Consider the following 26,175-nt stretch of genomic DNA (forward strand, 5'->3'; position numbering starts at 1 on the left):
CACTAAGTCTCTCGGCTCAGGCCACCACAGCCTCCCCCGCTGATGTTCAACACTAGCACACTTCCTGGGCCGCCCTTCACACCTGCTGTTTTCACTAGCTGTGGCTTTCTCCCAGGCTATGCCTCCGATCTGCTGACTCGGCTCCTCACGATGCTCGGGTCTCTGTTCAAATGTCACTTTATCGCGGGGATCTTTCTAGACTGGAGAGCACTAGATCTTTGTCTTTGTATGACCAATTATTCCCTGTGTGGCCCTAACCCTTTACCCTACTTTTTTTTTTTAGCACTCATTACTGCCTGACATGAGGTGGAGTTGTTTTTTTTTGTTTGTCTTGTTTTTCACTCTTAGTTTTTTGGGGGACCACCACCCAGCTCCCAAATAAATCACAAACTGAGGTTTATTTTATCTTATGAATGCCTGGTTTTAGTTTGGCTTGTTTCTAGCCAGCTTTTTTTTTTTTTAACTTAAATTATCTATCTTTTGCCTCTGGGCTTTTACCTTTTTTTATTTTTGTATGTCTCCCTCTCCCCGCCCCTTCTTATTTCATGTCTGAATGTGTGGCTGGGTGGCAAGCCCCTAGTATCCTCCTCTCCTCCTTTTCTCGCTCCTTCCTCCTTTTTTTCGTCTTTTTATTCTGTCTGCCTGTCAATCCCACCTATCTTTTCTTCTGCCTCGCTATTGACCATTCAGATCTTTATTAGACCAAACGGTGTTTTAGACAGGCAAAGTAACACAGCTTCACAGAGTTAAACAAATGCAACATAAAAGAATGCAGCACATCTTTGCATCATTAAACAAGCATAAACAAACGTAACACCTTCTAATATTTCACAATAGTGACGTAACCTAATGTATGCATTTATTGACTTACATCTTTCCTAGGAGAGCCCCATGAGTGCAGAATTAGGATCTGTTTATTTCGCAGCGACAGCCTGGAAGCCCTGACTAGAACTTAGCATTTCATGGACACCGAATCACTATCTAACGCACCTGCAGCCTAGAAAATCAGCTACTTGGTCAAAACTAGCTGTTTGCGAAGTTTTGTAATCTACTTTGCAGAAACTCAAGATTTTCCTTCCAATCAGCATTTCCTATAGCCAGAGCAGTCCCCTCTTCACCTGGATGGCCTCCACCAGCCCTCGCTGTACAGTGACATCTGGGTCTAGCTCTTGACGCCCTGGCCAAAGCAGATAGGGAGGGGTGAGGATGGGCCTGGGAGACCAAGCTCATGGTCCTCAGAAATAAGCAGCTGGAACCAGGTACGGCAGAGTTCAAGTGCGGCCTGGGTTACAGTGAGATCATGTCACAGAGAACCAAGCCAATCAAACAGCAACAGGTGTGCAGCAACCACAAATGGGAAAAGATGGCCAAGTCCAGCAGCCTGGGTCCGTGTCCCTCCTGAAGGACAATGTGTTTTCCAGAGTTGTTATCACAAGGGCTTAAAGTAATAGAGATTCTTTTAAAAGCTAGAAATCAAAAATGAAACTGTTGGGAAAGCCATGCTGCCTATAAAACCAAGCTTCTGGAGGATTTTGACCCTCTGGCTTCCCTGATTGCAGGCACATTGCTTCAAATCCTCCACCTCATGTGGCATCTTCCCTGGGTACCAGTCTTCATGTGACTCTCTCATGAGGCCTCTATGGGGTCACCCTACTCCAGTATGACCCCACCTAACATAGCTAAGCACATCTACCTTCTAAATAACGCCACATTTTGAGGCATGAGGTTGGGACTCTGGTTAGGACACTAGAGGTGTGTTTTCTCAAACACCGTTCCATTCCTTGCCACTACCATTTATTTCCACTCTGAGACTATCCAGGTAGGGACAATCCTGTAAGACCTTCATCCGATTCTAACACTCTTTTCGATTGCGGCTTTATTGTAATGGCTGTGGGGAATGGAATGGCCTGGAGCTTCCTTGCCTTCTCCGGGTCACCCCCTCCCCGCACTGAAACGTGGTTGCCAGCCCAGAATCTCTTCAAATCCTCTTCCCAAGGTTTGGAATGGTCTGCAGCCCCTTACTCTTCCTGGAGATGAGAGGTTGGGCTGAAAGGTCACTCTTTGCACATCTGTTCTTTCTGGTGAGCAATACCCAGATGTGAAGTTGCAAAGAGAACTGCACCAGAAAGTTGGGACCTTTTTTTCCCCCTTAAAATACAGCTGAATCCAGTCGAATGTGGGGAGTTGAGAATTGGTGATGTTAGAACCAGATTGCCTGCATTAGGGTTCTCGCATGTTCGTTTCCTGGGGCAGGTGGCTCCAAGTTAGTGCACCTCAGTGTCTGCATCCTTCTGACTCATATTACTTCCCGGTTCCTAGGGTTCTCAGAATCCACTGCTGTCACACATGGGAAGTATGTAATACGCCCGGTATATAGAGTCCAACAAATAGTTGTGATCTCTAATGTTATTGCTTTCTGGTTAACTGCTAAAAAATGGTATGATTTAATTCTTTGATAACACTTATTTCTTGGGAAACTGATGTCATCAAAGATCCTCATTGCCAGTGTTGCTAGTAACACCCCCCAAAAAATCCCATGGTATTTTGATTACAAACTTACTGAAAGAAGTGCCCTGCCTGATAGCCTGTGAGTAACTGCACAATGGCTTGTGACTATCAACAGTTGCTATAATCTGAGATCTCACTGAGTATATTGTAGAGCTTGTGTGATGGTGGGAACTCACTGTTTTCTCTTTCTTTACTTTCCTGTTCTCAGGAGACTACGGAACGCCACTCCCCTGGTACTTCCTTCTACAAGAGTCTTACTGGCTTGGAGGTGAAGGTAAATTGGGTGTTTTGTTTGTTTGTTTGTTTAATTAAAACAGCCAAATGGTGGTGGCACACGTCTTTAATTCCAGCACTCAGGAAGCAGAGGCTCTGTGAATTCGAGGCCAACCTGGTCTACAGAGTGAGCTCCAGGCCAGCCTGGTCTACAGAGTGAGCTCCAAGACAACCAGGGCTACACAAAGAAACTCTATCTTCAAAAAAAAATTAAAACAAAATGGCAACACCAGAAACACTTCAGGATTGAAACTAATTCCTTGGGGTTTGTGCAAGAGGTGTGGAAGGTGCCAAGGTGGCCCTTTATGTCAAGTCATGATTCCTGCTGCCTGTGGTTGGCGAGCAGGCCGCCCAGGATCACAGCCTCCACAAAGCTTACCCCTGGTGAATCACAGAGCCAGAGCAAAAGGCGGAACATTGACAGTTCTTGTCTGGGGATTAAGCACCTGTTGAAAAGGGGTCGCACCATTTCAGGAGTCAAATATCTTCTTCCTGCTTTTAAAGCAGAGATCCAGGAATCATGAAGGGAGCTTTGCTGTCAGCCTCCGCTGCCTCCCCTCTCCTCTGTCCTTATTCTCCACAGTCTGGAAAGACACGGTAATTGACTCCCTGAAGATGAGGCAGAAACTGCACTGTGGACCCCCAAGGCAAACACTACCGCAGCTCTGCGGCCAGAGAAGAAAGTCAAATGGACGTTTGCTGACAATGCCTTGTAAACACAATTTATCTTTCCTCCTAAATAAACAGGAGGCCAAGTGATTTCTGGAAATCATAAGAACCCCTTAGATCATAGTCCTTTGAGTTCTGAGGCGGCAGAAGAACTCTAAAGCTATGAGCTACAGTCTCCCCTAGAACTGGGAGGTTCAGTAAGGAAAAAAATGCTTTCGAATGTTCGACCTCACCTCTACCTACCCATGCTTCAATGGGAATGACCACACCTGGGCCAGGTTCTAGCCTTTAAGCACTGATGCCCATGTTTAGTTTTCTAAGGCTTAATATGAGTCTTTAAAAGGCTTGTATAGATCTTTGTTTGTTTGACGTTTTGAGGGTCCCCCTTCCAAGTATTTTTCTCTATATACATTTTTAATAGCTCAAGCAGCAGTGTTTTGACAGCCCAGTGTTTTTCCATTCCGTTGTTTTGTGTGTCGTGTGTATATACAAACTTTCAAGTGTCTACTGTGATAAAGTTATCAATCCATCAGAAGTGGGAGTGTCTAACTCAGGGGTGCCCCTGGAGTGTTCTTAATGTCAGTGAACGCCAGCACTCTTGCTCATCTGCCCCCCTCTGTTATCCCAAGAGGTGCTCTGCCATTCAAGACAAAGAACAAAAAATCTCGAGAAACGTGTTCCTTGAAAATGAGACACATACACTTTTGCTGACAGAAGGGAAATATGTTTCACCTGTCTCGTAAGCTGGACGAAATTCAATCCCTCACTCTATCTGGATCAGAAGGCAGAGGAGTCACCTCCCAGCTCCTCTACTCATAGACACAGAAATGGGGACATCCATTTCTTACAGAAATCCCAGTGGACACCAGCGACAGAAACTAGAACATCTCCCGGCGAGGAAGTCAGTCAGCCACCCCAGTGGTTATCTAGAAAGACAGTTGTTCTGGCTGGTTTATTCCACCTGAGGACAGTGTGCTAGCCCGAATGTTGACCTCGGGAATTCTGGAGAATGAACTCGAAACTGCTCCAGGAAGTGGAGTCAGACGGGCAGTAGGCAGCACCTCTCAGCCTCAGCCTGCTGCTCCCTCCCATCCTGCAGACCGAGAGGCCCTGGTGAGCAGACACTGAGAATAGCTGCAGATGCTGGCCCATCTGCACTTGAACCAGAACCCTAAGGGCTTGGTGCTGGTGGCTTCCTCTGGTTCCTGCTTCCTCTCTGGCTGGAAGGCCTTTCTGCTTCTTCCCTTTCCAGGATGTCCTTGACACCCTTTTAGACCAAATGCCAATTAAAAACAAAACAAAAAGCCCCCCACACACACACAAAAGAAACCATGGCGCGCGCATGTGTGTGTGTGTGTGTGTGTGTGAGAGAGAGAGAGAGAGAGAGAGAGAGAGAGAGAGAGAGAGAGAAAGAGAGAGAGAGAGAGAGAGAGAGAGAGAGAGAGAGAGAGAGATCACCCTTCACAATCCTGAATATACCAGGCTCCACCCTGGTGTTAACCTCAGGATTCTTAAATGCCCAAATAGGTGGTTTTCTCAAGGGAGCTACTTCTCAAACTTAGATTTACGCTGGCTACCCATCTTATCACTATAGATGAATTTTTGCTCAAGGTTCCTGTGACTGACATGTTGTAGGTTGGAGCCGAAAAGGACCAGGTGGTAAGCTAAAGAAAATTAACCCATTCCAAATTTAACCCTGGGGCAGATTTTTTTATATGTCTGTTTTTGGTTTTGGTTTTTCAGTCACGATTTCGGACATAGGAAGCCTAGCATATTAACTGGAAGATGTGAGGGCTGGGAATGATGCGTGGTGGGAGAGCGCTTGCCTAACATTCATGAAATTCTGAGTTTGAGTCCCAGCTCCCCCTGAAAACAAACACCAGAGTAAATAGAAACTCTTTCGGCTCCAAGGCTCCAATTACAAAAGTCCCCCTGGGCCTGATGAAGATGGCCAGATTTGAGTATCTCGTGGCCTGGCAGCAGGTCAGAGCTGGAGGCCATGCAGCAGGCTGGTCTCGGAGCAATGCTGGCTGTTGAGGGAGCTGCCTTCCCCTTGTGGTGAGAAACTCAGTTGTTCCCTCTACTCCTCCTCTCCTCGCCTGTCTTTACTGAAGAGTCACATAGGCTTCTGATTGGTTCAGGTTGTTCGACCAGAGAAGAAAGGGCCCTGGAAAAGACTGAACCTTTAACAGAGGAAATGGAGGATCCGGAGCACCCGGAAGGAATGAGTGGTAACGCCCGCCACCCCTCCCCCACTCCCCAGCCCCAGAAAAGGGCAGAGCCGAGCCAAGGCAAAAAGCTAGGAAGCTTAGGTAGTGCCAGCAGTGCCAGAGCAAAACCACAAAATAGGTGGAATGAAGAAGGCCAGGAAGCTGCCTCCGTCTCTTGACTGATGTTAAATCTGATGTCCAGCTGCGCATGACGGGCATGAATGGTCCAACCCAGACATTAGTGCATGTTTCCTGGAGAAAGCAAATCCCAAGTCTGTAGTGTGTTTGTGCCCTTGTTAGGCAAATCCCAAGTGAATTGCACGAATGTGCTGACTTCCGAGGATTTAGCCAGAACAATGACTTGGGTCACTGGGACTTGAAGCGGATATGAGCTATAAGGAAAGACAAAAATAAGTGCTGTCAGGGGAAAGAGTCTAGCAGAGCTGACTGCGTGCACTTCACTCAAGGTTTATAAACCCTGGGTCCATTCACTAGCACCACCAGCAGGCTTTCCTGGCTGTGGAGGTTACCTAATCGTTCCTGGGCCGATGGGCAGGCTATGTAAGACTTGTGTCCGTGGCTTTTGTTGCTCCATCTTCCTCTTCATCTATTCTTGTAAGGGTTCTCATCCTGGAGCGTATGTATTTCTTGGGTTTAGGGAGGTGCCTGGGCCCTGATTTAGCCTGATGTTGGCGTGAGAAAGTCCCACTTCCAGGTGCCCCTCGGGTACCTCTTGGCAAAGCTGACGTTGGAGACCCGGATCCTCACGGAGTTGGTTTGCAGACAGGGATTCCTCTGGAAGACCCTCCTCCTGGAGTGGTTTGACAAGGCGAAATGACAGGCAATGAAACTGAGGATGGGCTTCCGGTTCAGCTTTAGACCAGACTGGGAGGCACAGACAGACAGACAGACAGACAGACAGAGCAACAGATTTAGGAACAGATATTTGGAATTCATTGATGATAATTAATCTGGCTCTGTAGAGTGTCCTGCAGAGAAGATATGGTAGGGATCAGGGGGAGGGAGAGAGTTGGTCAACATGAAGGGGACATGAAGCGTAGGGAGGGAGGAGCCACGATGAGGAAGAGTGGGCTGCCCAGGAGTGCTGAGGGGTAAGAGCTGGTGCCAGAAATCCATGAAGAATTCTTCAGACTGAGCCTGAGCGCAAAGATGGAGCTTGGGGTTAACTCAATATGCAGGCAGGGACTGTTTCAAATGAGAACGGGCTCTGGGCTCACACCCTAACTCTGCCACTTACAAGCCATGTAACCTCAACAGAACACTCACTGCCTCTCAGTCTTGGACTTTCTAACCGATTGAAATGAGTGTGAAATGAGGCCATTCTTGGAAAACACCGGGAACAGTACCCAACTCACAATAAGTGTTTACCATGGCTATTTTGATCCTCTTTACAAAGTTACAGCCGTGTGGGCAGGCGAAGTTACAGGCAGAACACAGGGTTGAAGAAGGCACTGTGTTCATTGAGCACGGTCGTTAGAGTGTTGCCTTTCTACAATGTGCTTTTCCTTCCAAGACTCCTTCTTCGAACGCGAGCTTCCAGGGTTGGTGCCGGGAGTGTGCGTGAAGAGCCTGGTAAAGGTTTTTGAGCCCGGTAGTCGGCCTGCTGTGGACCGCCTTACCATCACTTTCTATGAGAGCCAGATCACAGCATTGCTCGGTCACAATGGAGCAGGGAAAACCACCACCTTGTGAGTTCTCTAGCAAAGGGACTGTCCCCATCCCATCCCATCCCATCCCATCCCGTCCCATCCATCATCCCCGGCTTCACTCTCCCCAATATCTTCAGCCTATGCTTCCCTATTGAATTGTGGTAGAAACAAATGAACAAATAAATAAAACACCCTTGTTGTGGTCCCAAGAATTTCCAAAGCAAGCTGGGTGTGGTGGCTTAAATGTCTTTAATCTCAGCACCTGGGAGGCAGAGGCTGGTAAACTCTGTGAGTTCAAGGCTATCCTGGTCTACCGAGGGAGTTCCAGGACAGCCAGAGCTACATAGTGAGATCCTGTCTTGAATGCAACCCCCTCCCAAACACTGCAAAATAAAATTAAGTAATAAATAAAAGTTAAAAAAAATCTCCTAAGAATGCTGCAGTATTCAAAGCCCACTCGAGTACATGTAATATTCGTTAAGAAGCAGCGAGAGAATGGGGAGTAAGTGTATAGCCTCCCTTCCTGTCACGGAAATGTACGTTCACAGAGTTTGAGTAATTTTTTCCTGACACCTCTGAGTTGATGGCTCGGTAGGTGCGTTAGCCAGGCCCTCTAGCCACAGTCGCCTCTTGTTCCTAACACCCTTAGTCCCCTCCTTAATCCCCATCCCTGTCATCCACAGTGAGGATAAAGTCCTGGCTATCTATGTCCAGGGTCTGTAGAACACCTCTGTTTTTAAGGAGCACTCTTTTTCCTACCAATTACCAGGGTGCTTCAGTTGGCATGGGACCTCTGTTGGGGGTTGGTTACATTTCTAAGGAAGTGTAGGGAGACCGGTGGCCAAGTATACGCCTGGCAGAAGGCCAAGTGCAGGAAAATCTGGATCTCTGGGTAGACTTCTCGGTCCTACAGTTCTTCAGGGGCCTGAGCGCCACCTGCTGAGGTTCCTAGGCAGAGCTCTGCTGGGTGAGCCGTGGGCGGGGGGGGGGGGGGGGGGGGGGAGGTCAACAAGCCGTGTGACGGCAACCATCAAATCCTTGGCTTCCAGGGCCCCGGGAAGGAACAGCGGTGAACTCCCTGCTCTGGAATGTGCTCTTGGGGCTTTCAGAGCGAACGGAATGTGGGGCCGGGGCCATTGTGCTTGGGACTGTTTCCCTCTAGTGGTTGATCAACAAAGATTTCGGCTTCTAAATACGGGCTCCGAGAGCCTGCGATTTTATCAGGGCTGGGTGTGGCAGTCTAGGTCTATCTCCCCGGCGAACTCCCGTGGTCCGGGAACAGGAAGCTCCAGCCAAGACCCCAGGACCTCTTGAAGACAAACACATTACTTCACTGAGTGCAGAGATTCAACTTCCCCTAGAGCTGAAACACGACGCTGCCCAACACCGGGAATAACATAACACTTTAAAGTTTCACTTCATACTGGTTCTGTTCTAAAGTACCTTTTGACTCACTAAACCCAGACACCTACCTAAGCAGGCAGGAGTCAATATGTCTTGTTTTATTAAAGAAAGGGAGGAAGAATCACAACATAGTTATGGACTTTTTATGTTAGGGATCCAAAACTGAGGTTGTGAGTGGTTAATTCCTGTGCCTGACTGCGGTCAGGGTCAGTTCATCAGCAGACACACCGTGAACGCATAGGTGGGATCAGCTTCCCACCGGCATCGCCGTCTTCCCTGGGCTTTGTAAAGGCAACAGCCAGTTTCTCCACAGTCGGGGTTGCTTACCCAGGCAAAGCAGTGGGCTGCGCTCTCAACCCCTTTAACTGACTACAACACGACAGTGACCTCAAGGGCTAGCCACCGGATGACCACTATGACAGACCTTTACAGTGGACACTACAACAGTGACCACAACAGTGACCACTATGGCTGACCATATCAGTGAACACCACAGTGACCACATGACTGACCATGACAGTGACCACTATGGTTCACCATCCCAGTGGGCACTACAACTGACCACTACAGTGATGGGTGAGTGATGTGGTATCTGAGGCTGGGAATCCCTGAAGCTCTTGAAACTGGTCTGGAAGCACAGGAAATAAAGAGTAGAAAAAAGAAGGCCCTTGTGGTTCTGGGTACCAGGACCTGAATGTAGGCACTGGTGCTAAGTAAGCCTTGTGTAGAAAATGTCAAGGCCCCTAAGCTGATGTAGGTTTGAGTTTAATAGTGAGATAAGGCAGGAATCATTACAGGCATCCTTCTGACCCTGGAGTGGGGTTGCCATCCTCCCCTGGTGAGTCCTAAAGCCCTTTCCTTCTGACACCTAACCCTCTGTTTGGCAGGTCCATCTTGACAGGTCTGTTGCCACCAACATCAGGGACCGTACTCATTGGGGGGAAAGACATTGAAACCAGCCTCGAGTCAGTACGCCAGAGCCTGGGCATGTGTCCCCAGCATAACATCCTATTCCACCAGTAAGTGAACTGGAGTTGAGATTCTCCAGGGCAGGGGTGAGCTTTGTGATAGCGTACTTGCCTGGCATGTCCATCGTCCCTGGGTTACATCTCCGGCATCAGGAGAAAACAGGACGTCTATTGGAAATGACCCCTGCTGTGCTGGCCAGTTTTATGTCAACTTGACACAAGGGAGGGAAACTGGAAAGCAGGGATCCTCTATTGAGAAAATGCCAAAATAAGGTGGGGCTGTAGGCAAGCCTATGGGACATTTTCTTAATTACCAATTGCTGTGGGAAGGGGAGGGCCCAGCCCATTTTGCATGGTGCCACCCCTGGGCTGGTGGTCCTGGGTTCCATAAGCCAAGGCTGAGCAAAGCCATGATGAGCAAGCCAGTAGGCAACACTCCTCCATGGCCTCTTCATTAGTTTCTGCCTCCTGGTTCCTGCCCTGACTGAGCTCTTGTTGTGACTTCCTTTGATGATGAACAGTGACGTGGAAGTGTAAGCCAAACAAACCCTTTCCTCCCTACGTTGCTTTGGTCATGGTATTTCATCACAGCGATAGGAACCCTAAGCTATCGGCATGTTTTCCTCACCTGCCCCCAGCTCACATCTTCCCTCCAGCCCAATGCTTTATAGTCTGGTCCCCACCTTCAAAGCCCTTGTCCTGCTGGGGTAAGAATTGTCTCTCCAGATGTGAGACTGTGCTCCTGGTGCTCAGAGCTGTGATGTCCCCGCCAGAGGAGTCATAGCAGCTTCTTTCTGACGGCCACCCCATTGTGTGCCCTGAATACTTCTGGGCAGGAACCAGAAAGAGGAGCATCGTTCCTTCTGCACACTGAGCCCTGATGCCAAGGGTTGCCCTTTCAGAGGCCTTCATGCTGGCTGGCTTGAGTTTCTTTCTTTTCTCCTTTCCTACTTCCACCTTCTTCCTTTTCCTTCCCCTCCCCATCTCCCTCCCCTCCTCCTTATCTCTCTCTTACCCCATTCTCTTTCTTTCCAACCGAAACATATTTTATGTCCTGACTCTAGTCATTGTAGAAGAAAGGTAGGGGTTGAAGGAGAGAAGACAGCCAAATACAAAGAAAAGCACAAACAAACAAAACTGTCACGAGTCATTCTACCACCCAAGAGGCGATCGCTGTCAACACCTCTAGATATGGTTCTTGAGAAATTCCTCTGCACGTGCAGACGTGCCTGCAGACTTGCAGGTTATGAAGGAGAGTAAAATTATATGTACAGTTTTGTCACCTGACTGTTTGAAACGGTGCTTGCTCTTTAATTATCTTATTATGTACATGGGTGCTTTGCCTGAGTGTGTATCTGTGCACTATATGTGTGCCCAGCGCCTGAGAAGAGGGCACCGGATTTCCTGGAACTAGAGTTACAAACAGTTGTGAGATGCCATGTGGGTGCTGGGACTCGAACCCAGCTCCTCTGTAAGAGTAGCCCATGCTCTTAACCACTGAGTCATCTTTCCAGTTCCATAATTGCTTTTTTTTGACCCTAAGGTGTTGTGAATATCTCTTCATGTGATTACATATTTCTTTAAAAAGGAATTTCTGATGTTTATAAGTACAAATGTGCGATCCCAATGTTGTTTTACTTTTGTATTATAAATAATACCAGGATGAAAATTTTGATTGCTATGTCTTTATATTCATCCTTACTTTCTTTCTTTTGAGATCAGCCTGCCTCTGCCTCCCAAGTGCTGGGACTAATATGGTGTGCGCCAACACCACCCGGTCTCATCTTTATTTTCTAAGCTAAATTGCTAGAAATGGAATTGCTCAACTCATTGCTCTTCTCCTCGTCCTGTTCCCACAGTCTCACAGTGGCTGAGCATATCCTGTTCTATGCCCAGCTGAAGGGGAAGTCCTGGGAGGAGGCCCAGCTGGAGATGGAAGCTATGTTAGAAGACACTGGCCTCCACCACAAGAGAAACGAGGAGGCGCAGGACCTTTCAGGTGCTTGGTACTGGAAAGAGACAGGTCTTCATCTGGAGCATCCATTGCCTCCCTTCTGGTGCACCTCAGCAGAGGAGTGGGGTGGGGCAGTGGTTCTCAACCTGTGGGTCACAACCCTGCATAGCAGATATTTACAATGCAATTCTTTATAGTATCAAAATTACAGTTATGAAGTTGCAACGAAATAATTTTATGGTTGGGGGGGTCCCCAAAACATGAGGAACTGTATTAAAGGGCCACAGCATTAAAAAGGTTGGGAACCACTGGGCAGGGCCTTGTACCGGGGTGAGCTCCTAACTTCTGTGAAGTTAAAGATCCAGTCTTCAGATGAGCAGATGCCAGGACACAAGGGTGGCCTTTCTGCATTGATGAAGCCCCAATGCCGCTATGTCTTTGTGCAGGGATATCTAAGGTGGCAGTATCAAACTGTCAGATTTGAAGAGTCTCCACATGCCACCAGTCCTGGGCTTTTCTCGTCCCCATGTCAAGGTATCTGTGATAAGCCACCATCGTCTTCCTTCTGCCTCTAGGTGGCATGCAGAGGAAACTGTCTGTGGCCATTGCTTTTGTGGGAGATTCCAAGGTGGTGGTCCTGGACGAACCCACCTCTGGGGTGGACCCCTACTCCAGGCGCTCCATCTGGGACCTGCTCCTGAAATACCGATCCGGTGAATACCCCGTGGTCTCATTGAGGTTCTTCCTGGAATTCCATTTTTCTCACACCTAGTAGTTTATAGCTAAGTGCACTAACAGCCATAACTGCACTCCCTTGAGACTGTGGGTGAAATCCAAGTTCAAGTGAGAGCCTCCTGAGGTATTTACATAAACACAAAGAGGCTGAAATAGTCTAGAAGGCTGGGCTGGAGGGGAACTCATTTGGTACAGTGTTTACAAAGCATTTGCAAAATGCCAAGTTCAACCCCCGCACCACACAAACCAGGCCTAGTAGTACATGCCTATAATCAGTTGCTATAACATCACTACGCTTGCTGAAGAAGTAACTACTTTGTCTTTATTTATGAACTTGTGGTTCTGGGGACCAAATCACCTGGAGGTTGCTGTGCATCCTCTCCAGGGTTTGTCTGGTGACAACCCCGATCGTTTCCTCACAGGCAGAACCATCATCATGTCTACTCACCACATGGATGAGGCTGACCTCCTTGGTGACCGTATCGCCATCCTCTCCCAAGGAAGGCTCTACTGCTGTGGAACACCACTCTTCCTCAAGAACTGCTTTGGCACAGGCTTCTACTTGACCTTGGTTCGCAAGATGAAAAACATCCAGAACCAAAGAGGTGGCTGTGAGGTCCGTGTCTGCGCAGGGAAGGGGCCCAGCTTGGGTGGGTAGGGACAGCCAGTGGGGAGCTGCTGTTCTAGATATTTCTACCCGTTGGGCCGTTAGCTGTCAGAATTAGTTTATTTCTGGGTCTATTTGTAGATTTCAGTAATAACGTTCTAACATGCCCTGCAGAGATGCCCCAAACATGCACCCAGACACAACTATTTTTAAACAACCAGAAATACTACACACTGGTGTCCCAAACTACACATGTAGTACGGTGTACCATGGGAACACCTTGCCCTTCATGGTTAGACTGTTTTATTCTTTCCTGTTACCTCTCTTTACCTGGAAAATGAAGCTGATGATGCTGGCTTCTGCCTTGTAGGGACAGAGAGGAGACAAATGAGATAAAGGGTTGAGTGTTGCCTGGGCTCCTTGAGAACAGGCGTCCCTCGTATTCGAATTGCCGCAAATGTTCTACTGTTGTGTCATTTACACCTCCAGTGTAAGTGGCTGTAGTGGGTTTTCCTGTCCCACATAGATTTCCACAGCCCGGTGTCCACAGGGGTTGGGAGGGGAGCAGAATGTCTCTAGCTGCCACACAAGCAGTGACAATCCTAAGGGATGCTTTGAGGTTCTCTCTCTCTCTCTCTCTCTCTCTCTCTCTCTCTCTCTCTCTCTCTGTCTCTCTCTCTGCCTGACTCACATCCCCTCTGGGATAAAAATCATGCCAGCTACACCCTCAAAACGCTCAGATGAATTAACAGATTAAACAGCGAAGAAGAAGAAAAAGAAAAGGTTGGCCCCGGTTGGTGATGAGAGACAGAACAGTGGTGACAGCAGCTGGCACCGCGAAGATGCTATCGCGGGATGAGGTGCGCCCCATCAGTCATCTCTGTCTCTCGGTTGTAGGGGGCCTGCAGCTGTACATCAAAGGCTTTCCCCACCAGGTGTCCAGCCCGAGTGGATGAGATAACCGAAGAACAAGTGTTGGATGGTAAGAGCCGGGCAGGCTGAACGTTGGTCCTGGTTCATGACCGTCTCCCATGTTCTCGGCTGTGCTCTGTTGCGATGCCCTCAAGCAAAGAGGATGCTTGGTGTACTGGAACCCCAATGTCGTGCGATTGCTCATCTCTTTCTTGAGTCTGTTTCTCCTCCCAACATGATTCCTAATGTGATTTTAAAGTCATGCAGCCAAGAGCTCTCTCTTTAATAAGGAGTCCAGTGTTTGTTCACTTTCCATCCCTGCTCATCCCTTGGTCCTTGGCGTCCTCCCGCCCTTTAACAGAGCGTGGACACACCCACTCCTAAAAGTGTGCCAAGGTACCCTCTGGTTCTCTCTCCTTTTAGCTTTTTATTTATTATTTTTATTTTATGCGTATGACTGCCTACATGTATGAAAGTGAACCATGTATGTGCAGTGCCTGCAGAAGCTAGAAGAGGGCATTGGAGCCTCTGAAACCAGAGTTACAGACAGTTGTGAGCCATCATGGGGGGTCATGGACTGAGCCCACAGTCCCTGTAAGAGCAATAAGTGGTCATAACTGCGGAGCCATCGCTCTGTCCCTACACCTCTCTTACAGGGAACTTTTGGAGAATCTGAGCTTGTAGGTGGAGAGGGTGTATGGCATCCTTGCACAATATCCTACATTCCCAAGTTCCCAGTGAGCCTCCCTTTAATTTCAGGGTATATTGTCTCTCACAGGTCTCTCCCCATCTGCAGAGAGGTGCAGTAAATAGGCTCACTCTACATGCAGTTGTTCCCCTGTCAGGTCTAAGCTCAGGATCCCAAGAGCTTGCCAGCAATTCTTTCTGTTCTCAGCGACTGCCCGTCTTCATGCCTCTCGTGAGGATGACTTTGCAAGTGGAGTGCCCCAGACCCTAAAATCCAGTGTAAAAGCAAAACTAAACTTCGGTACTGACCTTGCTTTATGAACAGAGGAAAGTGTGTGCTTGTCAAAGACCAAGTTTCCTATTTAACACACCCCCAAACATTAAGAATTTCCTAAGTGAAATCTGGTGGAACAAGAACGCTTGACAATATTGATGTGCTTTGTGCTTAAAACCTGGGCTGGGGAAGGCCAGGTGCATTGGCATGCGCCTTTGATCCTAGCACAGGCAGAAGTAGGCAGATCTCTGTGGGTTCTAGGCCAGCCTGATCTACATAGGGAGTCTAGGCCATCCAGGGCGATATAGTGAGACAACAAAAGCCTGCGAGGCAAGGCTTGGGGTCCCGTCACCGGGGTTTGCTCCCCTCCTCAGCGTGCCGGCAGAGCCTGTGCTGGATGGAAGCATTTCTTCGGTGTTGCCTCTCTGGACCTTCTGCTTTGCTCATCTCGCAGTGGGCATCCCCTGTGCTGCTGAAAATCCTCTCCTTGGAATCTTGATCTAAACACTGATGCTTTCATTAAACAAATCCATATTAACGTGTTTAGTTGTTACAGTCCCTCAAAATCAAGTTGGAATGTGTGCGTCTGTGGCTGGCATGACGTTTAAAGTATGGCTCCATGTCCATGAAAAGACTTTCTTTGTCTAGCGTGGTATGCTGTAATGGTGGCAAGTACAGTGGGTGGGGACGCCCCCCAATTAGGGAGGAGCGATCCCTTAATCCCCAGTTACCTCCTTGGCTGGCTTCTCACTCACCCACCCTCGCCCCGCTCCACATACCACACACACACACACTCACAGACCTCCCTGCCAGATGGAGCCTTTTGAGAGGCTGACACACACACATCTAAGACGCAGTCCCTGGGAATCCAGTGACTGGCTCTCACTTCCTTCCTACGAGAACAATGAGCGTGACCCCTACAAGTTACTGGGGCAGAGCTATTTCCTCCAGTAAAGAACTCCCCGGTCCCAGTATGAGCTCATCCAGGACTGAAGACAATCACGCTGCTTGCAGGTGTGACACCCAAGCCTTTCACTCTGGCTCAGCACAGGATCTTAATGGCGAGCTGGGAAATATTCGGACCACGTCATTTTTTTTTTTTTTTTTTAAAAAAAAAAAAGTTGAGACTTTCCTTGGCGATGCTGACCCTTTAAGAAAACTGGCTTGAATATCAACACTCACTGGGATTAGAGTATCACGTACCTATCATCCCGGCACTCAGGAGAAGACTGTACAAGAATTATGAGTTCAAGGCCAGTTTGAATTAAAAAGCAAGACCTACCTTTTTAAAAAAAAAAAATCAAATTAGGCTTTCAATTTCAAAGTAATATGTGCTTGTCCATAAAATCCAGTTCTGGCTGTTCAAAGTTATCATGCTACCATGCTTCCCGCCTCCGAAGCCATCCTCATCCTCTCCAGGGCTTCTCAACCTCCTTCTGCGGTCACTGGTTAGTGAATCTTGTCCTATATGAGAGGACAGGTACAGCCCAGGGGAAAATGGTGTGACCCTCCAAGAAACAAACCCACATGGGTGTGATTTAGGAAGGACAGCCTCCTCTCTAGGCGTGTGTCTTGGATAAGTCCCCTACAGCTTGCTTGGGCCAGGCGGGAAAGAAAGAAAACAACCCTGACTTAACTAACTTTCCAACGAATGAGAATAAGTGCTAATGACGATGGATTTTCTTCCCTGGGCTGGTGGTGTTCAGGAATGCAACAGCTGCTAAGTGCCAGCCAGCCTGTGCCAGGCACCACCCCAAGCACCGTGCGAACATTATTCCCCGTCCCCACAAACAGTCTTGAAGTGGGCCCAGTTCTTTTTCCCTTTCACAGAGGAGGAACCAGGGAGTTTAGCATTCCTTGAGGCAAAAACACCTTTGACTGAACAATGGAGGGAACGCCCTCCCTCAGGTTGTACAGCTAGCCACCTGGAGGACCTTTGTCCCAGAGTCCACTAAGCTAAAAAACAGACTCACTGATTGTCAAGTCTAAAAGAAATGTCATGACGCCAAGAGCCAAGTGTGTGGTTTATGCCTCTAATCCCAGCACTCAGGAAGGCCAGCCTGTACCAAACTAAAATACAGGTGGGCTGTCCTCAAATTCAAAGATATCTGCCTGGCTCTGTCTCCAGACTGCTGGGATAGAGATGTGTGCCTGGCTAAAGATGATAGATTTGTACATCTCTATAATCCATCACTTGAGGATAGAGGTATCAGAATCAAGAGTTCAAGATCAGATTTAATTACATAAAGGATTTGAGGCCAGTGTGTGATGCATGAGACCCTCTTTCAACACGCACGCACACACACACACACACACACATACACACACGAGAAGTGGGGAGGGAGAGAGGCAGAGGATGGTGGCAGCTACTTACCCCCTTCTCAAATAAGAGAGGGAGAGGGAGTGGGAGAGGCAGGGGTGGAATAGGCTAGGAGGCCCAGCAATCACACAGTCTTTCAGGTTCTAGAAAGGTTGAGTGGAATTGATATCAGTCCTTCTTCTTGTCCTAGGGGATGTGAAGGAGCTGATGGATTTGGTGTACCACCATGTTCCGGAGGCAAAGCTGGTGGAATGCATTGGTCAAGAACTTATCTTCCTCCTTCCAAACAAGGATTTCAAGCAGAGAGCATATGCCAGCCTCTTTCGAGAGCTGGAGGAGACACTGTCTGACCTGGGGCTCAGCAGCTTTGGGATTTCTGACACTCCCTTGGAAGAGGTAAGACAGAGAGAGGTCGCAGTTAGTCTCAGCAGCTCTTGCAAAAGTTTAACACTAAAGCAAAATCCTACCAAAGCAAAAGGCCAATATTTCCCACCCAGTGTACAGCTGTCTCCATCCTTAGCTGGATTCCTCCTAACTCAGTCCCCATGCGTGCATACTTTCTGCAGCTGTGGTCACCATGTGCTTACACTTTTCATTCATAGACCATGTTCTTAAGGCAGTCAACGTGGTATAACAGTGCCCAACAAAATGGAGGTTTAGAATCTCCCAAAAGTAGGAATTGCCTGAACCAAATTCTCTCTTCTTGTTTCAACAGATTTTTCTGAAGGTCACGGAGGATTCCGACTCCAGCTCTATGTTTGTAGGTATGGTGCTGGACCCTGCGACCTGTTCTGTATTTCTCCAGACTTGGTCTTGAAAAATCTACAGGAAGAGTAACAAAGCAGCCATTCCTTCCTTCCTAGTGCCAGAGCCCCAAGTAATGCATTTTGTGTTCTTCATGCCACTGGGTGACAGGATTGAGAAACGGAATTTGGCTGGGTAGGGACATTCTGGATGAATTGGGATTCTTAAACTGTCAGATTCCCCGCTTCAGACGTCACCTCTGGTCTCTTTTTTTCTGCTGTATCACCATCTCCTCTCCTCTCCACCAGGCTTCTGGTTCACTCTTGTCTGCGGGAGTGATAGCTTCCAGAGAGTCCTTAGAGATAATGATGACAGTTAGTATAACCCAGATGCCTGCTGCAGTCTCCTGGCCCCTTTGAGATCAAGATAAAAACTCTCAAACTCTCAGTTAGGAACCTGTGGACTCTGAAATGGTGGGCACGGAAATTCCTGTGAATTCTGGCCTTCTCGCGTCTGTATGTGTTAGCCTGGGTCCTTTGCTTGATTCTTCATGGCCACACGAAGCATTATGAGTGTTGTGTACTTACTGCAGAGGGAATGGAAATATCAGGACGGTAACTTGTCTCCATAGCACAAATCACTTCTGATAGAATAAGAGGCTTGTTCCCACTCTGCTGAAATAGACTCAGTGGGCCCTCTCTCCTGCTCAGAGGCAAAGATGGTGTCTTGTGTCTCTAGTCCCCCCCTCCTGCCCAGTATGGCACCTTGCAAATGTCTTCCTATGCAGTGTTTCCTTCCTGTGGCGTTTCTGCTACTTCTCCCACCTCCTAAGATAATGTGTGTCTCCCCCAGCTTCTAAGGGACCAAACATATCAGTCGGGTCTAGAATTGCCAATGACCATGTACACCGGTCCATGTGCGCTCCTGCTCAGCCGTATAGGTCATGTGGTAGACCACTGAGGCCGTCATCCTTGCAGAAGGGGAAGGGATGAGATCTTTTCAGGGGACCCAGGTTCTCTTTTAAATTTTTTGCAGAGAGCAATTGAATTTTCTCAATTCCTTCAAAGCCAAAGATTCACATCAACCAAGACAAGAATGAAAGCACTTAAATTAGACCACAAATTGTGCTAGAATTAAAAGTTAGAGACCTGTACCTGGATAGCATGCTCCTTTTTAGTAATTAGCCTATCAGAATAATAGACATTGAAGATGGGTCAGCAGGGGCATAACGGTGGGCATTTCAGAGGAGTCGAGGGTAGGTTGTACAGAGTTGAACCATAGAGTGCAGTAGACAACCAACAAATCTGAGCTCCATCATTTGATACCTAAGTGACTTTGGGCAAGGTACTGAGTCTCTTCATATGTCAGTTTCCCCATGTGGAGAATGAAAATAATCATCATCATCATCATCATCATCATCATCATCATCTAGGATTTTGTTGTTGGTGGTAGGGTTTTTGTTGTTGTTGTTTGTTGGGGGGTTTTGTTGTTTTTTGTTTTTGTTTTTGTTTTTTTTTTTTTGAGTTAGGTTTCTCTGTAGCTTTGGAGTCTGTCCTGAAACTAGCTCTTGAAACCAGGCTGGTCTCAAACTCACAGAGATCCACCTGCCTCTGCCTCCCAAGTGCTGGGATTAAAGGCGTGCGCCACCACCCCCCGGCATACTTTTTAAAGTCATTGAGAGACTTAAATAAATATATGCCAAGTCTATACAGCATGTGATCTGTACTCGAGATTTAGCAAGAGCCTCATGGCAACACTTCCAAATCCTCTTGCTTCAGACAAAGCACCTGATAGCATTATGTTGCTTAATAGCACGATAACCGAATGAGGCAGATAGGACAGGGACCTGACGCATCTGGGGAACCTGAGTTCATTGAGCCTGAGATACGACCTAAAGCCACACAGACACTGATAAATCTTTTTCTCCCGGCTCTGAGCCTCCATTCCACAACCTCCCCCCACCTCCCACAGTACAGGTGGCCAAGTATGGATGGGTTAGAGTGATGCTTGACCCCAAACAATGACAAAAATATTATTAACCTCCATGCCCCGTGGTTTTCTAAATGAAGAGTAACTGATGTTGTAGGGGGGAAATGTATATAATAATCTCCTATGTTTATAGTTTTCAATTTCTTGATCCCTTAGGTAGCACGCAGCAAAAAAGAGAACATGTTGATCTCCGGCACCCTTGTTCTGCTCTCACTGAGAAAGTCAGGCAACCTGCCCAGGGCTCTCACACCTGCTCCCCAGGACAAGTGGATCCTTCCAAGGGCCAGTCTTCCCCAAGGCCAGAGGAACTGGGCGCCCCATTCTACACAGGCGCTCGGCTGATTCTTCAACATGTGCAGGCGCTGCTAATCAAGAGATTCCACCACGCCGTCCGCAGCCACAAGGACTTTCTGGCTCAGGTACCGCTGTGGCCAGCTTGGGCTTGACTCGGCTCCCACCCCCCCACCCCCACCCCCCGCTTACCCCACCTCCCCTCACCCCACCCCCACCCTGGTCCTGCTTTTCCGTCTACTTGGGTGCATCCGTGGGAATGGGTTCACCCACTACCCAGAACCCTTTCTTCAGCTCCTATTGGCTCTGCTCCTCCCTTTCCAAACCTTTATTTTGATTCTGGGTTTTGCGAACCTTCTTGAAAGGTTTGGACCTCATTTAGAGTAAAAATTAGGAACGTACCACATTGGTCCATATTGTTTCCATTCTCATAACGAAAGGTAAAGTTATGTATTTCATTAATTTCTCTAATGAATTCATTCGCTTTTCAAAACCATTGTTGTATTTTGAGACAGGGCCTCGTGTACTACAGGCTGGCCTCGAACTTGTTATGTAGCTAAGAATGACCTGGAACAATTGGGGTTAAAGCCATGTTCCATTAAGCTCGATATTATACAATGCTACAGATTGGACTCGGGTCTTCATGCATGCCGGGCAAACACTCTACACCAGCTCAGCTATGTGCCCAACCCCCTTTCTCTGTTTTTCATTGAGAAAAAAGAACTCTGGTTCAAGGAGAAGCAAGTAATGTGGTTGTTCTTTAAACGTCCCTTTAGACTCTGGCTGAGCATGGCATACATGCAGATTCTTGTGTGACTGCAGGAACATTCTGCTTCCTGCTACATGTAATGCCTTTTACACTTGCCTGTAACGTTCCCCCAGAAGCCTGTCCTTCACTACCAGCATGGGATTGTGAAATGAGAATAAAGGCTTAAAAGAATGTGCGTGCCTCATGTGTGCACGGTATGGGTACACACACGTGCCTTGTCTGCCTTCCGTGCGTGCGTGTCATCTCGCACTTCAGCCCGTGTCTCTGTGGCTACTCTCCTACAGATTGTTCTCCCTGCCACTTTCGTGTTTTGGGCTCTGATGCTTTCCGTTGTTGTGCCTCCGTTTGGTGACTTTCCAGCTTTGACCCTTCAGCCCTGGATGTACGGGCATCAATACACCTTCTTCAGGTATGTAGGTTCATCCCTGCGGGACACCATTATCCTCTGACGTGTGATATTCCTGGGCCACATGATTGCTACAAGGATCTTGACCTTCCCGCTTCCTGGAATCGTCACCAAGGTCAAAGGAGTCCAGTGGAGGGTCCATAAGGAAAGAGGATATGAAACTTGGAAAAGGGCATCAAAATTCCATTTTTTTGAGGCATAGATAACCAACCATCAGAGCTCTAGGTGTGTATGGTAGAGTACTCCACTTCCAGGAGCCCCACAACCATTCCAAGTCAGGCAGGGTTCAGGGCCTCACATACATGCGTGTCATGGAATTCAGTAAACACTTATATCTGCATGTTAGTGACCATTGTCCTTTTTGTCCTAGTCTATCACATGAGCCTCTCTCTCTCTCTCTCTCTCTATGTAGCATGGATGAGCCCAGCAATGAACACCTCACAGTGCTGGCAGACGTCCTCCTGAACAAGCCAGGCTTTGGCAACCGTTGTCTAAAGAACAAGTGGCTTCTGTAAGTCCTGCACTAACACAGGAGACCCCCAAACCAGCCTGGAAGTGTTGGGAAAGACCCCTTGATCCTGCCCTCTTATATGGATCACGTCCATGTCTCTAAGCAGCACTTGACCCAACTTCTTCTTTAAGCAGAACTTGTATTCTAGAAGGCTCCATCATCAACAGCTCTATGTCTCCATCTAGAAATTTTCTACGTTCTATATCTATGTATGGAAGAAGACAAAGGATATGTTGTTGTATAATTGGACCTTGAATGACAAGGATTATTTCTAAGGCCAGCTGGCTCTCACTGTTGTAATTATAGAAAACAGAGTTGTAGACTATAGTTGATCCACCAGGTATCTAGAGTTCAGCGTAATTGTAGCATCTTCTCTCATCCGTCTTCCCCAAAGCTATTGCTTAAGAGAAAAACGGACACATTTCAGATTCTTCTGTTATTTTTTTCATCTCTCAACAGCAAAAACTGCCAGATAGAAACAAAAGCAAATGAACAAAAAAGCCAAACAACCAAACAACCCCCCCCCAAAAAACCTAGAGAATCCACAAACTAGATGGTTATTCTCTAGTTCATACTTTGTCACAAGCAGGACCCCAGTTCTGATATTCCTTAAGCAGACTCTAATCTTCAGGAGGGAAATTTCCTGACTCTGAGGAAGAGAAAAGTAGAGAAGGAGAGAGCCAGTCATGATTCCTCTTTTCTAGGGAATACACACACACACACACACACACACACACACACACACACACACACTAGCAGTGGGACTGACTGTGGAATATTTTCTCATTTTTCCATAAGGGAGTACCCCTGTGGAAATTCAACCTCCTGGAAGACCCCTTCCGTTTCCCCAAACATCACTCACCTGTTCCAGAAGCAGAAATGGACGGCGGCCCACCCCTCCCCCTCCTGCACGTGCAGCACCCGAGAGAAGCTCACCATGCTGCCCGAGTGCCCCGAGGGCGCTGGAGGGCTCCCACCCCCACAGGTACCAGCCTTTTTAACAACTGCATGCTATTCCTGTGTGTCTGTCAATTTTAAATCATTTCCCATGGTTGATCATTTAGATTCTCCATTCAACATAATGTCATGCTGCTGTGTATTCAAGTGTTTCTATGTTTACATTCTGATTAACAGTTTTAATTAAGCCTACTAGGGGGCCAAGACTGGAACTCAGCAGTAGGCTGTCTAGCATGCTGGAAGGCCCTGGGTTTGATATTCATTACAAGAAAGGAAGAAGGGGGCAGGGATAATCTATGTGCCTGTGCACTATGTATTTAACATCCATACACACACACCCAGCAACTTATCTTTTGCAAGACTCTCAGCCTTGTCTAGAGCTGTGTGCTCTTGACCCCAGCAAGCCCTCCTGGAGGTTTTCGGGCGTGCCTTCCAGGGCGGGAGAGCCCCACCTTTTCTCTGGTTGGTAACAGCCTGCCAGGTGGCTTGGACAGATGATCTCTCGTTATTTCTCAAGGAGCGGATGATTCCCAAAGAGGCAGGGTGTTGCAGGAGCAGGGATCAGGCACGGGAGTTGGAAGGCGTGGTCTGGTCTCTCGGCCTCTGAACCGTCTTCACTTTCTCTTCTGGGGGCTGAGGAGAACCATATTAGCTCACAGCATTTTGAGGATTCACAGAAACAATGTGAGTAATGAACTATTTAGGATTACCGTCAGCTCAAGGGATGGCAGCCCTGACCTAACAATGGCTAAAGCGAGATACAGCTTGCTTCTTAATAGCATGGATGGTCTACCATGTTCTTTTCGGTTGTTCCTCTGAGCTGCCCAGACCTCTGGTTCTCCAGTCAGAGTGCTAGTAACTATTTTGTTAGGCAGTCAGGTAGATGAGATTAAGAAAAAGATAACAATGCACGTTTTAAGTGTGTGCACAGAAGACTTCTAGAAGCTACTGCATAGCCCCCCCCCCCACTTCCCTTTCACTGGACGGGACCCAGCATCAAGAGAGACCAGGGACTGTCACTTTAATTCTGCACAGCCTGTGCCCATGGGAAAAGCCACAACAATAGCAGCAGGAAGAAGACGTAACGGGACAAAAAATGTGTTATGTGTTACCGTCGCATCTGTCACGGCTGCTGGCTCACAACTGGTCCAGTGTCAATCTTTTTCTTTTTTAAAAATTCTAAAGCATATGCCTTTATATTTATCCAGCAATATATTCTCTCTTCGGGCGACATCAATACTGCAGTATTGCAGGTATCCCTGGCTCCCTAAGATTTGGGCTGGGAAAAGAAAAACCAAGCCTTGATACACAGGAGTTCATTTCCTAAGTGACTGAGAGGCTGTCTGTCTAACTTAGAAACTTACCTTCAGTGTAGCATGGCCCTCGGCCCGTGGGGAGACATTTGAAGTCCTAGAGGAGTCAGAGTAGGTCTGAACTTTAGTTTCCCCAAGTGTCCCTGTTAGCACTCATATCTCCTTAGGAGCAGAACTGAATGTCGCACCTCTATAGAGCCCCTATCTCCTACACACAAGTATATGCATGCACATGTATGCACACATACCTGTACGTGCATTCACATCCATACACCCTCCCATTGCACCTTCCCATTCAGCGAGGAATAAGAGCAGAAGGAGGGCTCTGGTTCAGAGGCGGCGAAGAGAAGGTGGGGGCAGCAGTGTCTGGATCGTCAGGGCAGCAGATGCCACGCCCTGGAGCATCCCTTCCTGCTCTGACCTTGCTCTGATAGTGGCGGGCCTTGAGACGGATGCGCCCCCTCCCTGACTTCTACTCTACACAGAGATAAAGTAGGAACGTTGTCGTTGACAGAAGTTTTAGAAAATGTTTGTCTCAGCCTTGCCTCATGCATCAGCGGTTGTCCCAGCCTGTGACCAGGGTTATTTGGTTAGGTACTGGGGTCAGTTGGAGGAACAGGTGACAGACAGCAAGGGAGTCAGACGCAGGTGATCCTAGGCCAACCTCACGCAAGCTGGCCCACTTTTCCTAACCTCCCTTTCTCTGTAGTAAAGTTCTCTAGTGAGAGCAGCGGGGTGGGATCCTGTGTACAGGACATTCACCAGGGTCCCCGTCACACCGTCTGTGACACTGTCCCTGCCAGGAGCTGCTGCTTCACCTAGCAGGGAGGGAGGATGGCGGAGAATGAACTAAGGGAGGAATCAGGTGGGGGAAGGGAGGCATCTGGAAAACATGAAAAATAAATGTGTGTTGATGGTGGTTTACTGCCACCTTGAATCCCGTCAGCCACTGCTGTGTGGCACTCTAGACCTATGACGCTAACGGATCCTGGAAACTCAGCACTGTGTGACATTGCCCCCTGGTGGCCAAGGTCTAGCGCCTTTGCGTTTCTCCAAATCTCTTGATGACCTTCCACTCCTAGATATATTTTGAAAGTGACTTGTAAACTGTAAAGTGCTATTCAAATTATTTCATTTCCAATATATTATCAGACAACTTCGTGCTGGGTACTGGGGATGGGAAAGCCAACAAGCCAGAGAAGACCTCTGCTTTCCTAGAATGATGCTGTATGTGGGATAGCATAGAGGCGGGGAGTGGATTCAGGCAAAGGCATGTTTCCTGTGAGATGAGCGCGGTGAAGGTACACGAAGTGACTGACGGATGCTTTTCATCTTTAAAGTCAATCTGACGGGGGTGGGGGTGGAGAGGAGTGCAGAGACCCAAGGGCGGAGCCATGGAAACAGTATGGAAGTTTCTGTCGAGGCGTAGGTGGGGTGGCAAGCTCAGAATGGGAGACACAGATCCACTGGAGATTTGCTTTGTAGTCAAGTCATGGATGGACTGAGACAAAGGGGGGTGGGAATCAAGGATGACTCCCACATCACAGATGTAGCAACTGGAGCGCTGTCAGGGTTGTGGTCAGTGTGTCCCAGCATCTGAGTCCATAATAACTTTTGGAGAGCAGCAGTTCTGTGAACCCTAACGTCTCAATGCCAAAATTTTGACTGTCTCTTTGCCCCAGAGGACACAGCGCAGCATGGAAGTCCTACAAGATCTCACGGGCAGGAACATCTCCGACTACTTGGTGAAAACGTATCCTGCTCTCATAAGAAGCAGGTAGGCGATCCGTCACTGTTGTCATCCTGGCTGCCTGTCAACACCAACCACGGCAGAAAGTCAGTTCCCCACCGTTAACTGTGAGGGGGCAGCAGGTTGTTAGGGCCATAGACAGCAGGAAAAGTGACTGAGATATATACACATAAGGGGCATCTTGAGGTCAGTTTTCTTGCTTGTTTCTATGTTTAAGATGAGCAGCAGGCGTTTATCCCAGGCACGATTGCAAG

General features: G+C 48.0%; 1 protein-coding gene across 1 annotated transcript in view; it reads left to right on the forward strand.

Annotated features, from left to right (window-relative positions):
* Abca4 (ATP binding cassette subfamily A member 4) overlaps window positions 1-26,175 on the forward strand; it is a 124,838-nt gene that overhangs the window by 70,259 nt on the left and 28,404 nt on the right. The window contains exons 17-31 of the mRNA XM_057793337.1: window positions 2,717-2,782; window positions 5,592-5,681; window positions 7,195-7,369; window positions 9,622-9,753; window positions 11,562-11,701; window positions 12,232-12,369; window positions 12,814-13,007; window positions 13,896-13,980; window positions 17,382-17,587; window positions 17,907-17,955; window positions 20,081-20,343; window positions 21,269-21,393; window positions 21,803-21,901; window positions 22,700-22,886; window positions 25,854-25,948. Coding sequence (XP_057649320.1) covers window positions 2,717-2,782; window positions 5,592-5,681; window positions 7,195-7,369; window positions 9,622-9,753; window positions 11,562-11,701; window positions 12,232-12,369; window positions 12,814-13,007; window positions 13,896-13,980; window positions 17,382-17,587; window positions 17,907-17,955; window positions 20,081-20,343; window positions 21,269-21,393; window positions 21,803-21,901; window positions 22,700-22,886; window positions 25,854-25,948 — 2,044 coding nt within the window. The remainder of the gene's footprint in view (window positions 1-2,716; window positions 2,783-5,591; window positions 5,682-7,194; window positions 7,370-9,621; window positions 9,754-11,561; window positions 11,702-12,231; window positions 12,370-12,813; window positions 13,008-13,895; window positions 13,981-17,381; window positions 17,588-17,906; window positions 17,956-20,080; window positions 20,344-21,268; window positions 21,394-21,802; window positions 21,902-22,699; window positions 22,887-25,853; window positions 25,949-26,175) is intronic.

This window comes from Chionomys nivalis, chromosome 18 (assembly GCF_950005125.1).
Source record: "Chionomys nivalis chromosome 18, mChiNiv1.1, whole genome shotgun sequence".
Classification (NCBI taxonomy): Eukaryota; Metazoa; Chordata; class Mammalia; order Rodentia; family Cricetidae; genus Chionomys; species Chionomys nivalis.